Source organism: Tetrao urogallus, assembly GCF_951394365.1.
Source record: "Tetrao urogallus genome assembly, chromosome: 2".
Taxonomy (NCBI): domain Eukaryota; kingdom Metazoa; phylum Chordata; class Aves; order Galliformes; family Phasianidae; genus Tetrao; species Tetrao urogallus.
This window is the reverse complement of record NC_136814.1, coordinates 91,607,382-91,628,486: the sequence shown is the minus strand read 5'-3', so window position 1 is coordinate 91,628,486 and position 21,105 is coordinate 91,607,382. Positions and strand designations below refer to the sequence as shown.

General features: G+C 35.7%; 1 protein-coding gene across 1 annotated transcript in view; it reads right to left on the bottom strand.

Moving 5' to 3' along the window:
* Nucleotides 1-13,288: 13,288 nt before the first annotated feature.
* Nucleotides 13,289-21,105, bottom strand: part of TPO (thyroid peroxidase) — a gene marked incomplete at both ends in the record, with an annotated part of 40,867 nt that continues 33,050 nt past the window's right edge. The window contains 3 exon segments of the mRNA XM_079532739.1: nt 13,289-13,449; nt 16,556-16,726; nt 17,261-17,469. Of these exon segments, the coding sequence (XP_079388865.1) occupies nt 13,289-13,449; nt 16,556-16,726; nt 17,261-17,469 (541 nt within the window).

The window sequence follows — 21,105 nt, the reverse complement described above, 5'->3', positions numbered from 1 at the left end:
TGTGTTTCACTGACTTGATCTACTAACTGAACAAGCACCGTTTAAAAAAAAAAACATGCTGAACCTCTCAGATGGACAACCTGCAGATGGATGATAAAAGACCATCCAAAAGTTTGGATGTTTGTCCTTTTTAATCTATCACATAGTTACTATTGTAAGTTTTTCTTTCGGGGACAGTCAGAAGATTTTTAAGGCCAAATAGAACTGTTAAAGTGATAGTTGCAGCATTCATCTAATTACTTTTCATACAAATAAAGCTGTGAGGAGATGTCTGACTTGAAACAAAAAATTACCTGCCAGGAAAAAATACACAAATTGAGACTTTAAAAAACAAAAAACAAGTAGAATTATTTCAAAAACTGGGTGTAAATATTTGTACATATATATCCACTTATGCACATTTAAACCAGGTCACTATGAATTTTTGTTCATATGCAAACCAATATGACTTACAGAAAATACAGTAGAAATTATATTGGAAGTTGGAGATATCCACTGCAATTTTTCAGGGTTAAATTGATGTATAAAACCTCAGCTTTGTACATAATTATTTGTATGTTCCAAAATCAGTAAACTGAAAGTATACAAGCTTTTCTACACATCAGTGAAACATCAGAGAAAGCAGATGCTAATGGACATCTGTATAGGTTAGCTTTCAGCCTTAGTTCAGCTTTAAAAGAATTTCAGATAATTTTTTATCCGTTAGTTAGGGCAACAGACGTGCTTTTAAAACACTCATCTTAAAATAAAGATGAGCTAAATACTTCTTCAGTTAATTGACATTTGTTTTGCCAAAGAGCACGTATACACACAAGGAAACACACACATACACCCACAGACTGGGATAAGTAGATCAGCTTTAACATTTTGCATTCGTTCCTCTATTCAATGTAATTTACTGTACGACCACAACAAAAACCAACATTGAACTAGCAAACATGTACATTTCTTTATGATCTCCTCTACAAGGACAGGCTGAGAACTGGGAGTGTTCAGCCTGGAGAAGAAAAGGCTCTGGGAGACCTGAGAGCGGCCTTTCAGAGACTAAAGGGGAGCTATAAGAAGGAAGAGGATGGACACTTTAGCAGGGTCTGTGGAGATAGAATCATAGAATCATAGAATCACCAAGGTTGGAAAAGACCTAAGAGATCATCCAGTCCAACCGTTCACCTATTCCCAATAGCTCCCACTAAACCATGTCCCTCAGCACAACATCCAGCCTTTCCTTGAACACCCCCAGGCTCGGTGACTCCACCACCTCCCTGGGCAGTCCATTCCAGTGCCTGACCACCCTTTCTGAAAAGTAATACTTCCTCATGTCCAGCCTGAATCTCCCCTGCCGTAGCTTGAAGCCACTCCCTCTGGTCCTATCACTAATGACACGAGAGAAGAGGCCGACCCCCAGCTCACTACAACCTCCCTTCAGGAAGTTATAGAGAGCAATAAGGTCTCCCCTGAGCCTCCTCTTCTCCAGGCTGAACATTCCCAGCTCCTTCAGCCTCTCCTCATATGGCCTGTGTTCCAGACCCCTCACCAGCTTTGTTGCCCTCCTTTGAACACGTTCCAGGGCCTCAATATCTTTCTTGCAGTGAGGGGCCCAAAACTGGACACAGTACTCGAGGTGCGGCCTGATGAGTGCTGAATATAGGGGAACAATCACCTCTCTGCTCCTGCTTGCAACACTGTTTTTGATGCAAGCCAGGATGCCATTGGCCTTCTTGGCCACCTGGGCACACTGTCGGCTCATGTTCAGCCGAGCATCAATCAATACCCCCATAGGGTACTGGGACAAGGGGAAATGGTTTCATACTAAAAGAGGGGAGATTTAGATTGGATAAAAGGAAGAAGTTTATTATGATAAGGATTGTGAGGCACTGGAATGAGTTCCCAGAAAGATGTAGATGTCCCATCCCTGGAGACAGTCAAGGTCAGGCTGCACGAAGTTGTGAGCACCCTGATCTAGCTGTAGGTGTCTCTGGTCATTGCAAGTGAGTTGGACTAGATGGTGTTTTAAGGGTTCCTTCCAACTCAAACAATTCTATAATTCTATGATTCCACCAGATTTAAGTTTCTCAGCAATGGAACTTAAATGAAAATATCTTCCTATGAGTAACATTTCTTTTTTAATTAAAAAAGTAGAGACAAAAATACAAAAAGGAAATTCAAATCCCATTCACATGTCTGTACCTATAGTATTAGGTAAATTACCAAATACAAAGAAATGGTATTTATCTCCATACTCTGTGAATTTAGGCCAGGGATTTATACAATATTATTAGAAAGTGCTGACAAGATACTGTTAATTCATCATCTGTACAGTTCTCCCGCAGTGGGTTGGCCACTAAATAAACTGCTTGTAGAAGTGAGTCAAACATGTAAATTAGCTCAGTACAGGTGTTGCATTGTTCCTTTCCTCCAGTTCACCTAATAGATACATACTCTATACACTCAGGCAATAGTTTTAATCCCATAATGAGTTTCTTCATTATTACCACATATTTTTCAAGAGTGAGGATGTAACAAATCCTATCAGACATGGCATTTTGATGGGAAAATGATAATAAATAAATAAATAGATAGATAGATAAATTACTCATAAGCAACGCACTTTATATATTGGTCAAAACAAAATTATTTTCTTATACACAACTGAGTCTAAGACACCTTCTTATACTGCTAATTCAGCTTTGCTGGATATCATTACACCATGGAACATCAAACATCAAACATCTGATTAGTGGTCTTCTGCATATTCTGGATGTAGCTATGCCTTGTTTTCTCCAACTTATAAGCTATTAGGGTCTAGCTAGGAAAACATAGGTCCTAGCCTTTTTTTTTTTTTTTTCTCCAAGAAAACTCACACTGGTGACAGTTTTGGTTCTTGAATGCAAAAGATGAATTTGCCTTCACCCTTTATGTAGGTACAGAGGTTGCAGAGCTGCCTGGATGTGCTTCATGCAAAGTGCCTAAATTTTAGACAGTTCTCTCGGTGTATTTGATGAAAGGGGCTAAATGTCATTCTGATGCAAACCACTCAATGCACAGGAAACCTAGCTGCTCATTTGCTGTACTTGATCTTGCCCTGGGGCTCCTATGTACATTTACAAATGTCTGAGGAAAATAAACTTAGTGTTTCTGAAAAAATGGTGAATAGGAAATATAATTTCACTGTGGTAATAACCACAAGGACTTAAAAAAGGCTATGTAAATTCTTGTTTTGTATGAAAGTCAGATTAGAAGATCAAATTTTATTCAACAAATGACTTACCTATGGATGGCCTAGACCTTTGCAAGAAGATGATTTTTAAACAAGACTTTTGTATGTGGTATATCAGTTCTTGGAATGGACGGGAAATAATGGTGCAGATCAAGAGCAGGGAGGTGAAGAAAACACATTTGATGCAGGACAGGAAAAGGGACAGGAAAGGTAAATCCAGGATGCAGAATGCATTAACTTACTGGTCCATCACTCTTCCTATTGTGTTTTATTACACTTCTAATGTTATATATGGTATAACTTGAAAGAAAGAGTAGGTCTGATATTGCTGAATGCAGGAAAACAGTTTAGATGACAAAAGCAGGGAAATTTAAAAGTCTCATGTAAGTAAATGAACTGGATGAGTTTCCTTGTTAAACACTCTGTGTCTCAATAATTCTTTCCAAAGTATTACGCCAATTGATGCTGCTGAAATTCCAGTTTGCTGAAAATCTAATTATTTCCTACTACTAAAACTGGAAAAAAAAAAAAAAAAAAAAAAAGTTTCTTTTCTAAAAAAGAAAAAACACTTAAAAGTCTCATTTTTGTTGTTTCTAGTGAAGAAATGCTGTTGTAATTAATTATAAACCCAGTGGTATAAAAGTCATCCTGGTAGTTTAGGCTGGACTAATTGTCTGCAAAGTGTTTCCAGAGTTTACAGGAGCAGAAAGACTTTCAGTTATTCATTATTCATTTCTTTAAATAAATTTCAGTCTCGCCTATTAGGTTTTAGCAATAGCAGGAAAATAAGCAACAAATTCTCTTAAAGATTTAAAGATGCATCAGAAATAAAGTTCATATGCAAACAGTTTGCACAGGAATTGTTGATGTTATGCAGTCTTTATTGTAAGAGGGAAAAAACTGTGTTTGGAAAGGTAAGGAAGATCCCATAAAGTAACTACAAAGCCTTCATTTGTTCCAGAAAAATAAGATACATACAGTCTGCCCAGCTCCTGGCTGGTGGTTGGACTGAACCAGGTCCTGTCTGGCTGTCACCACTGATCCCTGCCCAACTGTTCAGACAGCCTGCCTTTGTCCAAGCAGAATTCAGCAGGCTGAATAGAGATACCTGTATTTTGAATGTCTACATTTCTAGTGTTATGCACTTCCAGAGTATAAATCCTTTGGACAGCTAAAGTAAATTAGAACTTTAACAGAAGAAATGTAGCCCAAACAAGTGCATTTTCCCTGCACACACAAAAAGGGAGACTAACTTCAGCTAGAGGCTAAAATTTAATTTCCTGGTTTGTGGAAAAGCAACATGTAGTAAAGTATGTCATAGCTTGCAAGATAAAGCAATGCCTGTAAATTAAGCAAACAAATGGATTAGAATCATAGAAAGGGAAATGACTAACTTAAATCACTGTAATCTCAGAGGCTACATATATATACGTGTATGAAAATTTTGATATTTGTACTGTAATACAAAATTGGAAGGAACACAGATGCTATTTTACTTGTAAAAAACATTGTCACATCTTTCATAAGCAGCAGTGATGAAGAGCTTGACTTCACGTGTCAAAATTTTTTCTCTTTATCATAAGCTTATGATATTGCTTCATGTAATGTGCCTTTAATCACAAGAAATCAAGGGAGCTGTCTGATGCAGGAAGATTTCTGGAGAGAGGGCCATACCTTACATGAGCTGCTTTACATTTTTCTTTAACTGTTGCCAGGCTTTTTCACAGAAAATATAAATAATCATATGGTTTAATGTTAAACATAAAGAAAATTTGCAATAATCCAAGAACAAAGAAGTATAAAAACAGCACAAGAAAAAACACCATAGAATCAAACTGTATAATATACTTACTTTAATACTTCCATTGTATTTACCTCAACTAAACAGAAAGATTGTCTTTACTTCAAAAGTGTAAAGCATAACCAGATAGAAGCCAGATATCACAAGCTTAGAAAAGAGTGAAGAGAACTGTACTGCTTCACATGTTTACAGCCCAAAGGCAAATTTCTTTTCCTGTGGAAGAAAATGCCAGAATTTTAGTGTGAGGACTTGTTCCATGAGAAATAACTTCATTTAATGAGTTTATTTGAATAATATGTCAGATGGATATAATGGAATAATTCATTCATAAGCAGTCAAAAATAGGTCAAAACTGATTACGAAGAGCATCACTCTGAAACATAACAATTATTTTAATTCCTTCTGGTAAAATTGTATATAACTGAAATTGTGATTTCATCATCTTTTTTACATTTTAGCTGAAGAATTCAAATTTCAATACATAGGATAGAGCTAAGCATCAGCAATTATTTATACTGAGTGAGCTCTTTGTAACCAGCAACAGCTTTGCTATGTTACTCTGCCTTCAAAAGTCACAAATTTTTTGGGTGGTCAACTGTCACAAAATACCACATGATATTTGGAGATTATCTGCAGCAGATCAGAACCCCCAGTGAAAAGTTCATCATGACAGAGTTAAAAAACTAAGGATATCTCCAGATCTATTCTAAGTGTAAGATTACCTAAGCCAGCTGAGAATTCTGTCTTTTTCCTAAAATTAATAACAGAAAGCAGGTAAGTCCTGCAAATTTAATCCAAGAGTGCAAAATGGTTAAAATAATTTAAAAAAAAAAAAAAAAAGATAAAATTCTTAACGCTATAGGCTGATATTTTGTTTTAGTCAAAGAAGGAAATGTTAAAATATTTTCCAGCTGACATCTTGGTTACTTGTCAAATCAGTGAAAAATGTCAGAAACTCCCTGAAGCTCTGTGGAACCCAAGAACTTTGAACCACAGCTCTAATTCTCTCCACACCAAGGATCATGGGATTTTAATGGCCAATATGGGTCAGTACCTTTGATTTAAAACTCACCTATTGGGGCACTAACCTCAGCCCATGTTTGTTTACTTTTACTGCTATTTGGCTTTATAGAGAGCAGCAATGTCCATGATTCTTGAGCTCTTTCTAGGAGCTCAGAAAGGAAAGAAAATACAACAGTTTTATTTCGGTCACATCAACAATTATTGAAGATGTGAAACTGAGCCCTTGCAACGTATAGTTCTCAACCAAGCTGAACAACAGATAAGTTCTGGGAAGAAAAAACAGTTCATTTTAAACATCGGCTGAAATCTCTCTTGCCATTTCCATGTTACTGAACCAATATTATCATTTATTTTGTTCTTCAGAAGATAATGTTCATCCTGTCCTTCATGGCCAAATCTCACACCTCAATCAAAACAGTAAATTGATAGTTCATTACCCTTAATATAGTAACCTTAAGAAACAATGAGTGGAAATAAAGGATCAGCACTCCACACTTTTATGATAAAAAGGCAGAGAAGAACCTTGCAGGCTACATATATGACAAAAAAGCTAGTGTATGAAATACATAAAATTAGAATGGGAAGAGCATGATCGTCCTACCTGAGCACTGCCTTCATAAATTGCTCTGCAATGATCTAAAATCTTACCATTTGCTCTGCATCATATAATAAAGTGTAAAGCATCACCCTGGGGAAATACTCGAAACACCTTTAGCTTTTCTTGACTTGCTTGCCTTGAAGTTCGTGCCTCTAATTTAAGCCTGGGTTAACAGGATCTATGTGCAGGTTGGTTGTCCATGCTGTGTGCACAGACTTGGGATCCAAATTTACATATCCACACACCCTGTGCTGGTACATATTCAGAAGCCCAGCAACAAATCCAGGTCAAGTGCCAGAGCATCTTGTTCTTTTTTCACTCTACTATGCTGTCTTTCTGATGCAAACAGAAGTATAACCAACTGTAGACAGGTACATTGTGATAAAGAGTCAAAGCTTTCCTGGAGGGTGGATTTTGATTCCCTGCAGTGATGGGTATGCAATGCATCTTCAGCTGCCATCTGTATCCTAGTAAAATTGGTTTGCTGTCTTGGGAGTGGGCATCCATCAGCTCAGCAGGTGTGTATGCTTCTAGAGAGGCACCATGTAAAATAAAGGTGACCCTCCAACGTGGAAGTCTCATCATCAGTTCATTTTTATTTTCAGTATTCAGAGAGTATAATCACAAGACTGACAGAATTCTGGACTAGGTATGACAAGTTCCTTTGAAGTTTGTGAGCCAGGATGGAAAGAATAAAGTAGGAAAGGTAATTCTTCATTAGCTTTCCTCAAAAGCCTTGCAGAAGATTTAAAATATTGATAACATTTGTAACTTAGCTGTGTCATTTTCAATGCTCTTAACTTACAATAAATGTGCAAAACTTTGTATTTATGTAATCTGAAATGCCACGAAGCAATTTTTGTGAACACTTCACATCACAACTCAGTTTTATAGTTATCATTGACAGAATGTAATAGAGGGGACATATCTGAAAATAATGTAACAGCTCTTAAGCATTTTAAAAACAAGCTCCAATTCTGCTTACATTCATGCACTTCATTTTTGCTTTTATAGATCTCAGTCACTAGTGGAATGAAATAATGGTTTGAGTTTAGTATACCTCTAATATGAAGTGCTGCAGTCTTCTGCTTCTATCTGTCCTCTTCGTCATGCTCTGATCCTGAAAACAGCTCACAGGTTTTGTCACTTCAAACCAGCTGATTTTCTTTCTCCTGTAGGGTGCAGAGTTTCAAAGTACCAAAAGAATTTGTTGGCTAAAGCACCTACTATGATGAGTCACTTAGAGCATCCTGCATTTTCTCCTTCATTTTACTTATAGAAAAGTTTAAAGAAGTATCATTTTCAGGATTTACGTGGCTTTGATGTTTTCACATAATGGTACAAGCATGCAAAAAGATAAGAACATTTCTCCAAAGGTTACAGTCTGTCGGTGTCATAAAATTCAGAACAAAAAAATAAAGTACAGTCCTTAGACTGGGTTAGTAACAAAATTTCCTGCCTGCCTTGATTACTTGCTGTCAGAAGAAGATACTGTACTTGTGTAACTCCAAAATGGAAAGCATTCTTGCTGAGATATCATGAGGCGTGGCCAGGTCTCTGCTGTCTTTCCCCTTTTAATCCATGTTTGTGATAATGTCAAATAATAAGGAAGGAGAGGACATTTTTTATTATAAGCAAAACCTGCAGCAGTGCAGATGCAGTTTATAGGAAGCAAGAACTCAACTTTGCTTGCAATATGTAGAAATAAAAGAACACATTCTCAGTACTAGGCTGGGGGATCATAGCTTCAGTTGGGTCACTTTGCCACCATAGCATGAATGCTTGGAAGAAATTTTCTGCTGTGTCTTGGGCACCTGGGGAGCTGATCTCCTAAAGCAAGAAAGGGGAAAAGTTGCTTCAAATATAGAAGGCCTCATTCTGGTTTTACTCACTGGAGAAAGCAAACTTCCAGTTTCAGAACCGAATTCATTACAGAGAACGTGTATAGTAATGAAACACCAAAAATCTGTTTAAGAACTGAATTTCATATGTGCTATATATTTTAAAAACACACTTAAATTGAGAGAGAAAAAAGGTGAGGGTATGCACTGCAATATACTATCACTTATGTTGACAATTTTCCTCAGAGATTTAGAACAAACAATGTAAATAAACATAACCTGATTGAAAGCCCTTCTAAGCACCCTTACCCAGAAAAGAGCATATACAGCACTCATTCACAAGTAACCACAAAGTCAATACCCAGAGCTACAGACTGCAGGTTCTCATCATCACATTTTTTAACTTTTTTATCCGAATGAATCAAAATTTCTCATTTTCATTCTGATTTATCTTATATATATATATATATATATATATATATATATATATGTATGTATATATATATGTATATATATATATAAGATCTTATATCTTAGCTAGATCTTATTTCAGTAGTAGAGAGGGAGCCAGCTCTTACTTTTTGCTGTGGTCTTTCGGAGATCTATTATTAGAGTATTACAAGTAAACCCAACATTCCACTCTAATCTCTGTATCTTCTCTCAAGCTATTTGGTCTCTGAGATTAACTGTTAAGGATGTTATCTGAGTGGGAGTTGTCCTCTGATCAAGTCACTAAGAGCTGACAATTTTTATTAGCTTTATTTTTCATGTATATCCTAAAAAATATGTTAGACCGTCAAAATATTTTTTTCCCAATCTCAAGCTATAATAATAATAATAGAAGTTATTAACCAGATGTAAACATTATCTGAAGAGAAAGACAAATAGAAACAACATAATCTTGAACCCAATAGTTATCATGAAAGCACAAGAGTAACAGTTCTCATGAAGATTTAGCAGTAAATACTACCAGTTGACTGATTATTAGAAACAGGTGAAATAGAGAGGGAGGAAAGCCAAGTATCCAAGACCTAGTTTTTTCAGAGCAATGCTCCTAGAATATTAAGACTGAAGTGCTTCAGGAAAACAGAAGGTTTATAAGTGTAATTACTACCTAGTGAGCTACACTTCATAGTCTTAAAAATTAAGAGAGAGACTTGATATATATGGATATTTATATTGAAACAGACAAGTAATTGTTAGCACTGTGGGAAACAGCATGATAAAAAAGAATGAGTTTCTCACCAGTTTGAAATTACTTTTGCTTCAGTATGCAGAATTGGAGATGACGTTAATGTACTCATCAAGACTACAGAGATGAAGATGAGACTTTCACACTTATACTGATCCTTAATTTTAAACCCATTCACATTAATTCCTTCAGACTACATTACAACACCTCTAATGACAGAACTAAATCTTCAATGCATTTTGAATGAAAATCAGTGAAAGAGACAAATACTGTTTATTTTTTTCCCACAGCATGTACAGGAAGAAGACAGTTATAAGTTAGAGTTCAAGTTATATCACTCACTGAATTACACAAGTGCTTTCCAAGAGCACTTTGGATAATCCTCATCCATCAGTCACCTAAAACATACTAGTCTTCAGGCTGAATGTATTTTTAATACAGCTGTTTCAGTTTCTTTTTAATGCATTTTATGTTTTTATATACTGTTTTGTAAATAGTGGCTAAAGACATCTGGAGTCCTCTTACACTTGAGATCTGAAAAAAATATATATATATTTATAAAGCCAAACTTTTTCCCATTGTCTTGAAGGTGGGAACATATAATTATTTAATCATATAGTTGTGGTTTAAACTGGCAGGGAACTCCAGCACCACACAGCCATTCACTCACTGCACCTTCCATGTGGGATGAGGGAGAGAATTAGAAACAAAATAGAACTTACGGGTTGAGATAAAAACTTTTTATGAAAAGGAAAAGAGAAACAAAAATGAGATAATAATATAATTACATACTATATAATATAATTACATACTATATAATATATATATAATATAAATGATATGTATAATAGATATATATAATATATTCAAAATATAATATGTATGTGTATATATATATATACTCATTGACTGATGTCTAGCTAACAATCCAATTGCGTGCAGACAATTATCCCACAAGCAACACAACAACTCACCAACACCTGCCTAATTAACAAGCTTTAACCACTCCTGACCAACTCCCTACAGCTTTATTATAGCCTTCCACATTCAGTATAATTTTTCATAAGTATTTCTAAGACAGAAATTGAAGAAATAGAATACAGTTGACTCATTGTGTTGTTTTCATTTCACTTGTTAATACGAATAATTTTCAGAATAATCTTCTATCAAGTACCTAATTAACTACTTCTTTCTCAGTGGAAACAGTATGAGAAACTATAGTGAGATGTGCTCACATGCCTATTTAGGACTAGTTTACAAAGAAACCACACAAAATACTGCTAGAATCATTTTTCTTTTCATCATACCCAATTACAGAATCACAGAATTGTTAAAGTTGGACAGAATCTTCTTTTGAAGAAACTTAGTTAAACTTTCCTGTTTAAGTAGGTTTCTTGGGATTGTGTACATGAAGGTTTTGAATAACATGAGGGATGAAAACTCCACAACCAATCTGGGTGACGTGCCATTGTTCAGTCGCCCTCACAGTAAAAAAGTGTTTTCATGTCCAGCTGGAATGCATGGTTTTAAAGTTGTGCCCATTGCCTCTTTTCCTGTCAATGGGCACTACTAAGGAAAGTCTGTGTCTTTCATCTAAATTGTAGAATCATAGAATGACTTTTAGGAGAAACTTTTTCTCTCAGAGAGTGGTCAGGCACTGGAATGGCTGCTCAGGGAGGTGGTGGAGTCGCTGTCCCTGGCAGTGTTCAAGAGGCGCCTGGATGAGGAGCTACGAGATATGGTTTAGTAGCCTGTGGTACTGGGAATGGGGGGATGGTTGGACTAGATGATCTTGCAGGTCGTTTCCAACTTTGCGATTCTATGATTCTATGATTCTATGACTTAGGTTGGAACAGACCTCAAGAATCAGGAAGCTCCTACCCCCCTGCTGCATGCAGGGCTACTGAGCTCCATATCTACAGGCTGCCCAGGGCTCCATCCAACCTGGCCTTGAACACCTCCAGGGACAGGGCATCCACAACCTCTCTGGGCAGCCTGTTCCAGTGTCTCACCACTCTCTCTGTACACTTCCCCTTGATATCCAACCTAAATCTTCCCTCCCTCAACTTAAAAAAACATTTACACACATTATTAAGGCCTTCTTGATCCTTCTCCTCTTCGGGTTAACAGTCTGAGCTCTCTCAACATCCCTTTGTATGAGAGATGATCTGTTTCCTTAATTAATTTCATTTCTCTTCCCTGGACTCAAATGAAGACTCGGTTTGGTAACCCCATGTCTCCATGTCTTTATCATTCTGGAGAATACAGAATAGGAGGCAAAGCACTCTGGATGCTGCCACTCCAGGGCTAAGCAGAGAGTAGAGGGAAGAGTTTCACCTCTGTGCTTTTGTTAGAAAGCCAATGAGGTTCAAAAAAGCACATTTGGCTTGGTTTGGGGTAACGATCACTTAGTACTGTGCAATGTTATGTTTCCTCTCTTTGAAATATAAAACTAATATTTGGAGCTGTCCTGGTTTCATGCCAGTGCAATGTATTCATATATAATCCCTGTTCTCAACACCTCAACACCACTGAACTAATCTCTTTATGTCAATCTGAAGGCAGGTTTTGTCTCTGGGTTTAGAGTAGCAAAAATGTGACTATGGTTGAATGGGTAATGAAATACAACTGTAAATATAGATAAGAAACACCTTCAAGTGAGGTTGTTCTTTTGTTTTTTTTGTTTTTTTTTTTTCTTTTTTCTCTTTCTATGGTATTTTAAAAGATAAAAACTCTCACTGACTTGCATCATTCTTTTTTACTTTTATTCCAGAAATAAATAAATCCATAGGCAAAAAAAAAAAAAAAAAAAAAAAAAAAAGGCTTGAAGAGTGTTTCTGAAGCACAATGGGAAAATCAGCTATATATACATCATATCAATGATTTTCTTTTGTCTGTTTGTTTGTGAGAAGATAGATTTGCTGAAGAATTATCGTCCTCTGTTTTTCTTGTGCAAATAACAATGATGGACAGCCCAATCCAATATCATAATTCAGGTACTCATTGAAAGAGGTAATGAGAAATGTGCCATCAATAAAATTCCAAAACTAATTATAATTAGTAATATACAGTACTGAATATGCAAGTTTTGAGTGCTTTAAAGTTTCTGTGCTTCTTTTGGGTACTTTGGCAAAGAAAATATTCATCCACTTAGGTTTGCAAGTAAGTTTTCACGGAGCTTTTGGGAGATGTGGTCTCTCTTTCCCCAGAACAAATATTACTCAGCATCAGTGGGCAGTTCTTCTAATGCTCCCCACCTAAAATTTAAGACACAATGCATATTCCAGGGGTGCTGGAATTATGGAGATCAAGAAAATGTGCAAATTATGCTATAGTAAACTGTTTTGCAATGTAACAGGTGGAACAAACCAGGTGACCTGAGATTATATCACCCTTCATATACACTGTCAGAAAATAATGTTTTTAATAAATGAAGAACAGGGAATGACAACCTTCTTCATGTTATTTATTCAATACATTTATTTACTTTACAGAATCTGATGGTATATTTATGACCAAGACTATCTGCAGAAAGTTTTAGGTATTTTAACAGTTCTTTCATACATCTGAATTTTAACATTTTTACAGCACTGTTAAAAAAAGAACTGAGAAAGTTTTAATGGACAGTAGGTTCATTAGTGCTATCAGTGCATGTTCTTCCATCTTCTGCCAGCTTGTAAGGTTCAGCACAGAGACATTTGTAGCTGCCTTTAGTATTAATGCATTTAGCAGTTGGAGAGCATGGTGGATTAATTTCATTTTCACACTCATTGATGTCTGCAAAATGAACAAACAGTGATCAATAATCTATACAAATTAGAGAAGGATTAATAATTTATGCACATCTGCTACAAGTATTCATAAGTATATTTTTGTGCATTACACATTGATATTCATTCCCTTTACCTTTTCTGATTTGTTTTTTACTTTTCGAGCTGAATGTGTTTATGTTCTAAAACTTCCAGTTCTTCTATAAACATTATTTATACCATATTCCATAGAAATAATGAAAAAATAGTAACACTGAAGTGGTTATATATATTTCCAGACATTATTTTAAACAGTCTAAGATCCAGGTTAGATTTGGGTATATCTGTGATAATACTGAAAAAAATTATTGCTCCTAGAAGGTATTTAAATTCTGTGAAATAGCAATATCTTGACAGAACAATGAGCACATGAACAATTATCCATTTTTATCCACTTGAAGATGCACATAAATGCATTTTCCTTGAGGCCATTCAAGTCCCTTTGCTTTCAGTCTTATGCAAAAGAGGAATCAGTGTGGAGTGCAGGAAAGAAAATACACAATGAGAGAAAGAATGTAGTCTTTTTCATGTTTCTGCATCTCTCTTCCTTCTGTGCAATATTTGCTTATGCAACTTCATTTGGTTTCCTAAAAACATCCAGTACTGTTTTAGATTTTTTTCCATCAGTGCTATGCAATATTTGCCAGTGTGTTCAACACCTCAGATTCCTTCCCTTGGGAAACACTGCAAGCCCATAGGTAGACAAATCTCTGAGTCTTCAGTGCCTTCTCTTTTTGGTTATATTCCTTTCCTTTCATTCTCTACCTCATTTTTCAGCTGCTACTTCTGTCCACGTAGCTCTTTATTTTCTTTTTTTTCCTTTCTTTTCCCCCATCAGTATTAGTATTAGAAAGTGACCCTGTAAAAATGGTTTACTGGCTTAGCTTAACATTGTCACTCAGACCACTTGGGGAAATCTGTCACTGAAAATGGGATCAAACCTGATCCTTTCTTAAATTTTAATACAAAGCAGCAGCTGTGTCCAAAGCTAACTGTCAACTGAGACAGTCTAAAGAGTGATCACATAAAGAATAATCTTAAATTTACAAATCCTTAAGAAATACTATCTCCCATAATGCCTCTATGAAGTAGTAAACTAGTCTGTTGTTCAGGATGAAGTGTCCTTAGTAATCATTACACCTTCAAGACCACATTTTACTTTAATTCCCACAGATTTCATCACTGGGAAAGAAAAACCTGAACAGACTTTTTCTCCGCTGTAATTCAGAGATTCTATTTCAGCTCATACTCATGTTATCTGTTAACTAACTAATTAGTTTTATGGCCATGAAATAGTGTATGTCAGATCTAACCAGCCTACCCTACTGCTCAAAGACTGTGGTACTTTATTAAAACAAAGTAAACACAGTTATCTATCCAATGTAAGATGGCACAATGTAAGAAGGTAGCACAGTCTAGCACTAAATGTCTTCCTGAATCAATAGAGATGATTTCTATCGAAGCCAAAGTTAGTAAGCAGAAATGAACAGCTCTCAAATTTTGATGCTTTTGTCAGCAGGCCACTCCGTCTTTTCCAGAGAAGCATATAATTTTGAAACCATCTGCAGAAATGCTAAGCTCGATGCTCTTCGTTATATTGCTTGACTTATTCCTAATTTGCTGAACATTTAGAAGAATGGGAACACATTGCACAGACATGCATGGGACAAAGTACTTTCTACTATAAAACTGAAGTAGCATCTGCATAAGTGGGGTTTGATGGCTTTTTTTTCATAAAGGCATTTCTTATTTAATATATGCAGCAGCTTGTTTTCCTATAGCAAATATAAAGTCTTTTGTTTACATTGCTGAACATATTAAAAGAAACTAGGACAAGGAATGATTCATTCATATAAATTATTTATTCAGTTTGTACCCAGAATATTAATCTAATGAAAAGATTTTATTATAATTCATTTAACAGCTTTATTTCTTTATATGGTATTAATGTGTGTGAGATTCAGCAAATAAGTAGGATATGAATAAAGGAAAGAGCTACAAATTTCATTTGACTTCTGATATACCAGGTATGCAATTAGAATAAATAGCTTTCTATTCTGCTATCACAGAAATACTGATAAGCACACTTTATTGCAAATCAGCTGCAGCCCTTACATTCAAATAATTTAACACAGTTCATAATATATTCCTAAATACAGCCTTTTCAGGTTTGATTTTCTCTCACGTTCTTATGAGGTGCAACAGCTTGAGTATGTGTATAGAAATACACACACATATATCATTAGAACATTCTCATTAGGAATATGAACACTGAGAGAGTTCATTCCTCATAGCAGTGAAGAGGGAATGTCTTGCAACAAAATATTTTCCATATTCTCTTTCTCTCAGTCCTCTTTTCAATAGCAAAAAAATAGAGCAAAAATAGGAGAGAAAATAGTAAATAAATTATCAGAATTTTTTTCCTTTTTAAAATGTTCATGAAATGTCTTTTAACTGACTTCTTACTGTTCCATTTTTCTGCCTGCAGAATTCATTTCTGTCAAAATTTTTCATTGATATTTAAGGGACGAAATTTGGAATAGAATGATGATGAAATTGCTTAATTTCTTTCATATTCAGTGTTTCTTTGTCACTTTTGCTTAACTGATTAGGATAACACACCAACTACAAGAACTAAGTTCACTTTGTATCTAGAGTGTTCACTGAACCACTTTAGGAAAATGACTTAAACAACAGTCTGATTCATTATTACATTGAATGTAGGAAGGAGTAATGTATAATACAAACCTTTTTTTTTTTTTTTTTTTTTCCTGCTGGTTGTTAATTGACATTTCCCTGTCATCAATCCTAACAATGAATCAGCACAGGTAGAGATTAAGATAGCAACTCTGGATCACTAGCATTTTTGCATTATCGTGTCATCATACTTATAAACGTAGTAGACTGACTATCTTTGTCATACAAACTGCACTCATCTATGAGGAACACGAAGGAAAAATGACATTTAAACAATACATTTCAAGATAAGAAATGAAAGGAGTTTGCTTCTCTTAAACAGTGTTAGATGGGCTTTTAGAAAACTCAGAAACAAATACATATATCCAGAGAGATACCTATGCAAACGGGAGTCTGAAAGTTCCAGCCTTTACTTGTGCAGCTCAAGTGCTCTTCTCCTTGTAACTGAAATCCATGTCGACAAGAATAAGTCACTGTAGATTCTCCAAATTCTGAACAATATACATAATTACCATTTTCCACATGCTTTGGTGTTCCACACTTTTCTTCTACAAATAAAAAATCACTTTTTAAAAACATACTGCTTACCTTCAAAATGGACATTATTATTCCTTATTGCTATAAATTAACTTCAGTGAAATTACTCACATGCTTTAAGATGATCAAGAATTTAATTGTTCATTACTGGACAAGAATTTATATGGAATTCTTCAGGTCTGACTTACAATTCTTGTAAAGATAAATTTACCTCCAAGCAGTGTGGTCTACAGAGATCTTACTTAATTTATTTTCTATACTCCTAAGAACTCCTGCCCCAGGTAGCATGTTTGTGTATTTCACAAAGCCATCTGTTTTATCAAGGTGAAGATGGCAGACAGTATCCTTTTACAGAGGAGGAAATTGAGAAAGGAGAGAAAGATCTAGATCTCATTTCTAAGTGACAGAAATGGTAAAGTTCCATGACAGATCTGGAACTCAAGACCTGAATAATCACAGTCAGTGCTCTAACTATAGGTTACTCTCTCTCCCATCAGAAAAGAAAAAAAAAAAAAAAAAAAAAAAAAAGATAATTACCAAATTACCTTCCTGAAAGATTTCTTGCCAAGCTTCTAAATTCATTCCATTTATATTACTACAATGTTTAAAATCCTGTGGAAACTTTCCAAGTTGAAAGGCATCTACTGGCACATCAGAAATCCCTGTGTTGTCACAAATCACGCGAGACAAAGAGTGTTTTTTGAGTTCATTCTTTTGAGCTTCAGTGAAAACATTATCATTTTCCCACCAAAATCTGGAAAGGTTGATAGAAATATTTTTAAACGATTAAATTCAAATAGCTGATTACTCTTACTGTCAGAATATCCTACATAAGAAGAGAAAAAAAAAAAAAAATAATAATTACAACAAAATGTAAGTGGATACAAGAATCATAAATTGAAACTCCATAATCTGCAGATTTACATATCCATCTTACAAGACACAGGAAGGCTGTTGTGAGTCTGAGGTACTAGTCATCTTAGGTGGTTTGTTAAAGTAAGATAAGTAAAACTATTAATTAATTCACATGTGCTGAGTTGCTTGTAGCCACAAGAGAATGTTGCAGTACTGAGAGGAAAAAAAAATAATTGATGCAAATTATTTGAATTTGATACTTAATCTTATGTAAACCAGCATTCTTATAATTCATAAATTGTTTTAAACATAATTACAGGAGAATCACAGCAGTAGCCATAATAGATACACACCATAGCATTTGAACTTTTCTTGCCATTACAGAATTGTTGCTATGAAGTTATTGCTGAATGCTTCTCTGTATAACATGGAGCTCTTCATTTGCTAAGAAGTTGTAGGTATTTAGAATGCTTATAGCAGAATGTTGTCATAATTGTGTTTTTGATCACAAATTAGAGAGAGGAGCAGCTTCTTCCTCTTGGTCACACCAGCAACATGCTGGCAGAAGGAAAGAATCAGTTGGTGGAAAGGTGTATCTACTATATGTACACGATATATATATATATATATATGCACATGTACAAATAATTATAAAAACAATAAGAGGCTTAGTGAGAAAGTGAAAAGAAACACTGAAAAGGAAAAAAGATAAACAAGATATTATAATTTTTATAACAAAGAAAGGGATACTCTATGAAAGATCACAGAGACTGTGTTTGTTGCAGTTTTACACATAAAGACGTAATGAATAGAAAATAACATTTTTGTAGAGTTTGATAGCACATTTGTATTTATCCATGTTAAGAACTGCTATATTGCTAAAATAATTCCCAGTGGTGCTCAGGACAGATGGAGTTTTCCCTACTGCTAGGTAGGATCTGGACTAACATGACCTAGAGCCACCACCTGTGGAGTGTGGATGTGATCACCAGTTGGTCTCAGATTTAACATAGGACTTGTTCATCTGTAATACTGGAGGAAAAGCACTGGGATTTCTAGAGATGTCTGTAATTTTAATGTTTACATCCCCCTGATGAGAAGGAAACCGCAATGTTGGGTGTGGACCTTGTGCAAAACCTGCATGTACATCATGTGTTAAATGACAAACCTTGCAACTGTTCAATGAAAGCGATAAGCCTAATAATCATTTCTGTGCTGTGGGAAACGTAGGGGCTGTTAGTGTGCCCTGGGAGGCTTTTCAGGACTAATTTCGCTTTTCTGCTAACAGAAGTCTACTCAGAAGTCAAAAGCCACTCACATTCAGGAAACTCACTTAAATAAACTGTGTATGTGTGCAATTTTTCAGAACCAGCTTTAGATAGAGGCAATTAGTTACCTACAGTGGGACAGTCTGAAGAGACAACTCTCCTGCTCTCCTACTGTGTTGGAGTAGGACGAAATCTACATAACCAAGGATAGGTCAAATGTTGCACAATACAGAAACACTATGATAAGAAGTACAGAAGAGAGTGGGGGGCTGGAGAGAGAAGAAAAGGTGTTTTCCTTCTGCTTCCAACATGCAGTGTCCTCAGACTTCTCAAAACATTCTGAAATGTCACTGACTGTTCCTGGACCCCTTCTTATAACAAAAGTCATTAAAGGCTTTGCACTACTCAGCTCCCCTACACCCTTCAGTTTTCTCTTTCATAAAAAGCTGTTCTACTTTCATCAGAAAATTCAGTTTTATCTGCACTGCTGAGAAGGTTTGAGCAGATCATTATTTTTAATCCACCCAGCAGCTAGATGATTGCTCTAACAGAGGTTGCTCCAGCAGATCTGTAGCGAGTCATGAAAATTTTACAGGTGAATTTTGCAAGATTAGAGTAGAAAGAAAAAAAAGAAGAAGAAGAAGAAGAAGAATATAAATAGGGGCACAACCCTCTTATGCTAAGAATGTACAGTCTGGTACAAAGTCTTTACCCTGTTATTTCAAACCCTGAGATCAGACAAGGATTCAGAGCAGGAACAGAAAAGAAGGTAACAGCAGATGGAACAAAAACTATTGTTTCCAGGTGATTTGGCTGAAGTCAAGATAGGCTAAGGTCAAACCCAGCATAAGGGCCTGGATTTATTACACTGGTGAAAGAAATCCTTTTTTCATCAGGATACTGACAGTAGATTTTAAGGTTATGAGGATGGCATTCAGTCAGTTAAATTGAAATTCCTACTTACTAACATGTACGTTTATCTAACAAATATCTCGTATGCTTGTAGTGCTACCAGTGCAGATACAATATCCAACGCATTATACAGCAAGCCACTGCAATAAATTTTGGACTTTTTCATTCTTATGCTTACTCTATGACAACTGCAATAAGTTGTTACATACTCCTAACTTTCTTCAGTATCATAGTCTCAATAACCGAACATTTCCCACTTAAGTTAGTAGACACAAAATTTATAGCACGAACTTGAGGTGTTCTTTTACTGTTAGAACTAATCTTTTCTCAGTTTAAAGATAACACATTAAATTATGCTTAAGTCTGATTAATGTTAGTAGCACTAACTGGATACACTGGATAAAAGAAGAAAGTCTGAAAGGGTCTCAATAGATCATCATTCTCCAGATAGAGTCAAGGATGCCATTGCAATTCAGAAAACTTACAACCATGTTTTTGCTGCAACTGAGTGGAATGTTTGCTGTCTATATGCCTTGTTTTGATAAGATACAAACTTTGATTAATATTGCTTTTTCCTGTAAGCTAATTAATTAACATTTTTTAAAGTTGACATTTAAATTCTGTTTCGGATTCTTATTTACATAATGGCTTCTGTTCACTTCTGAGAGGAGTGTAAAGGTGAGCACAAGGGCCAGATGTACTTAAACACCACTGCTAAGGTGGTGTGAGTCGTTTAAAATTAGTCTTCTTATGAGACTTTAAATTGCTGCCATAAGTATATGACAAAAATGAAAAACAAAGGTTGGTTTTATAATTGCTTCAGGAACAGAAGTAAGAAAGATAAAAGCAGCATCTCAAATCCTTTTGAAGCCTGAAATAGCATTTTTTCTGCCTTCCTGATATGAAGGTAGAAGACAGACCACAGTGGCAGTTGTAGAGGACTAGGTGAAGTGACAGCCTCTTCTGGTGTGTCTGATATGGCAGTTCTGGGAGCACTCTGCATTCCTAATACCCATAAGACCAAGTACCTGGTACTTTTATTTACCTTTCTAGGAAGCCTTCACTGCAACTCTCCTTTTTCTTACAGATTTTCTGTGAGAAATGTTGAGATCCTTTCAGTTAAGGATCCTCAGCCTAGTGCATCCCTCAGAGATTGGATAGTTAAGATTTGTAAATCCATTCACACAGAAAGACATGCATTCCTGGCACAATTAACTGGTGCTGGCACCTTGAGTTTCCACCAGAATTTCAAAGTTGGGCATCTCAGTGTTGCAGAAACAATCCTTATGTCTGAATTTGAGACTACACAGATCAAAGAAGAATAAGGAAAGGTTTATCCAAGAAAACTGGAGAGA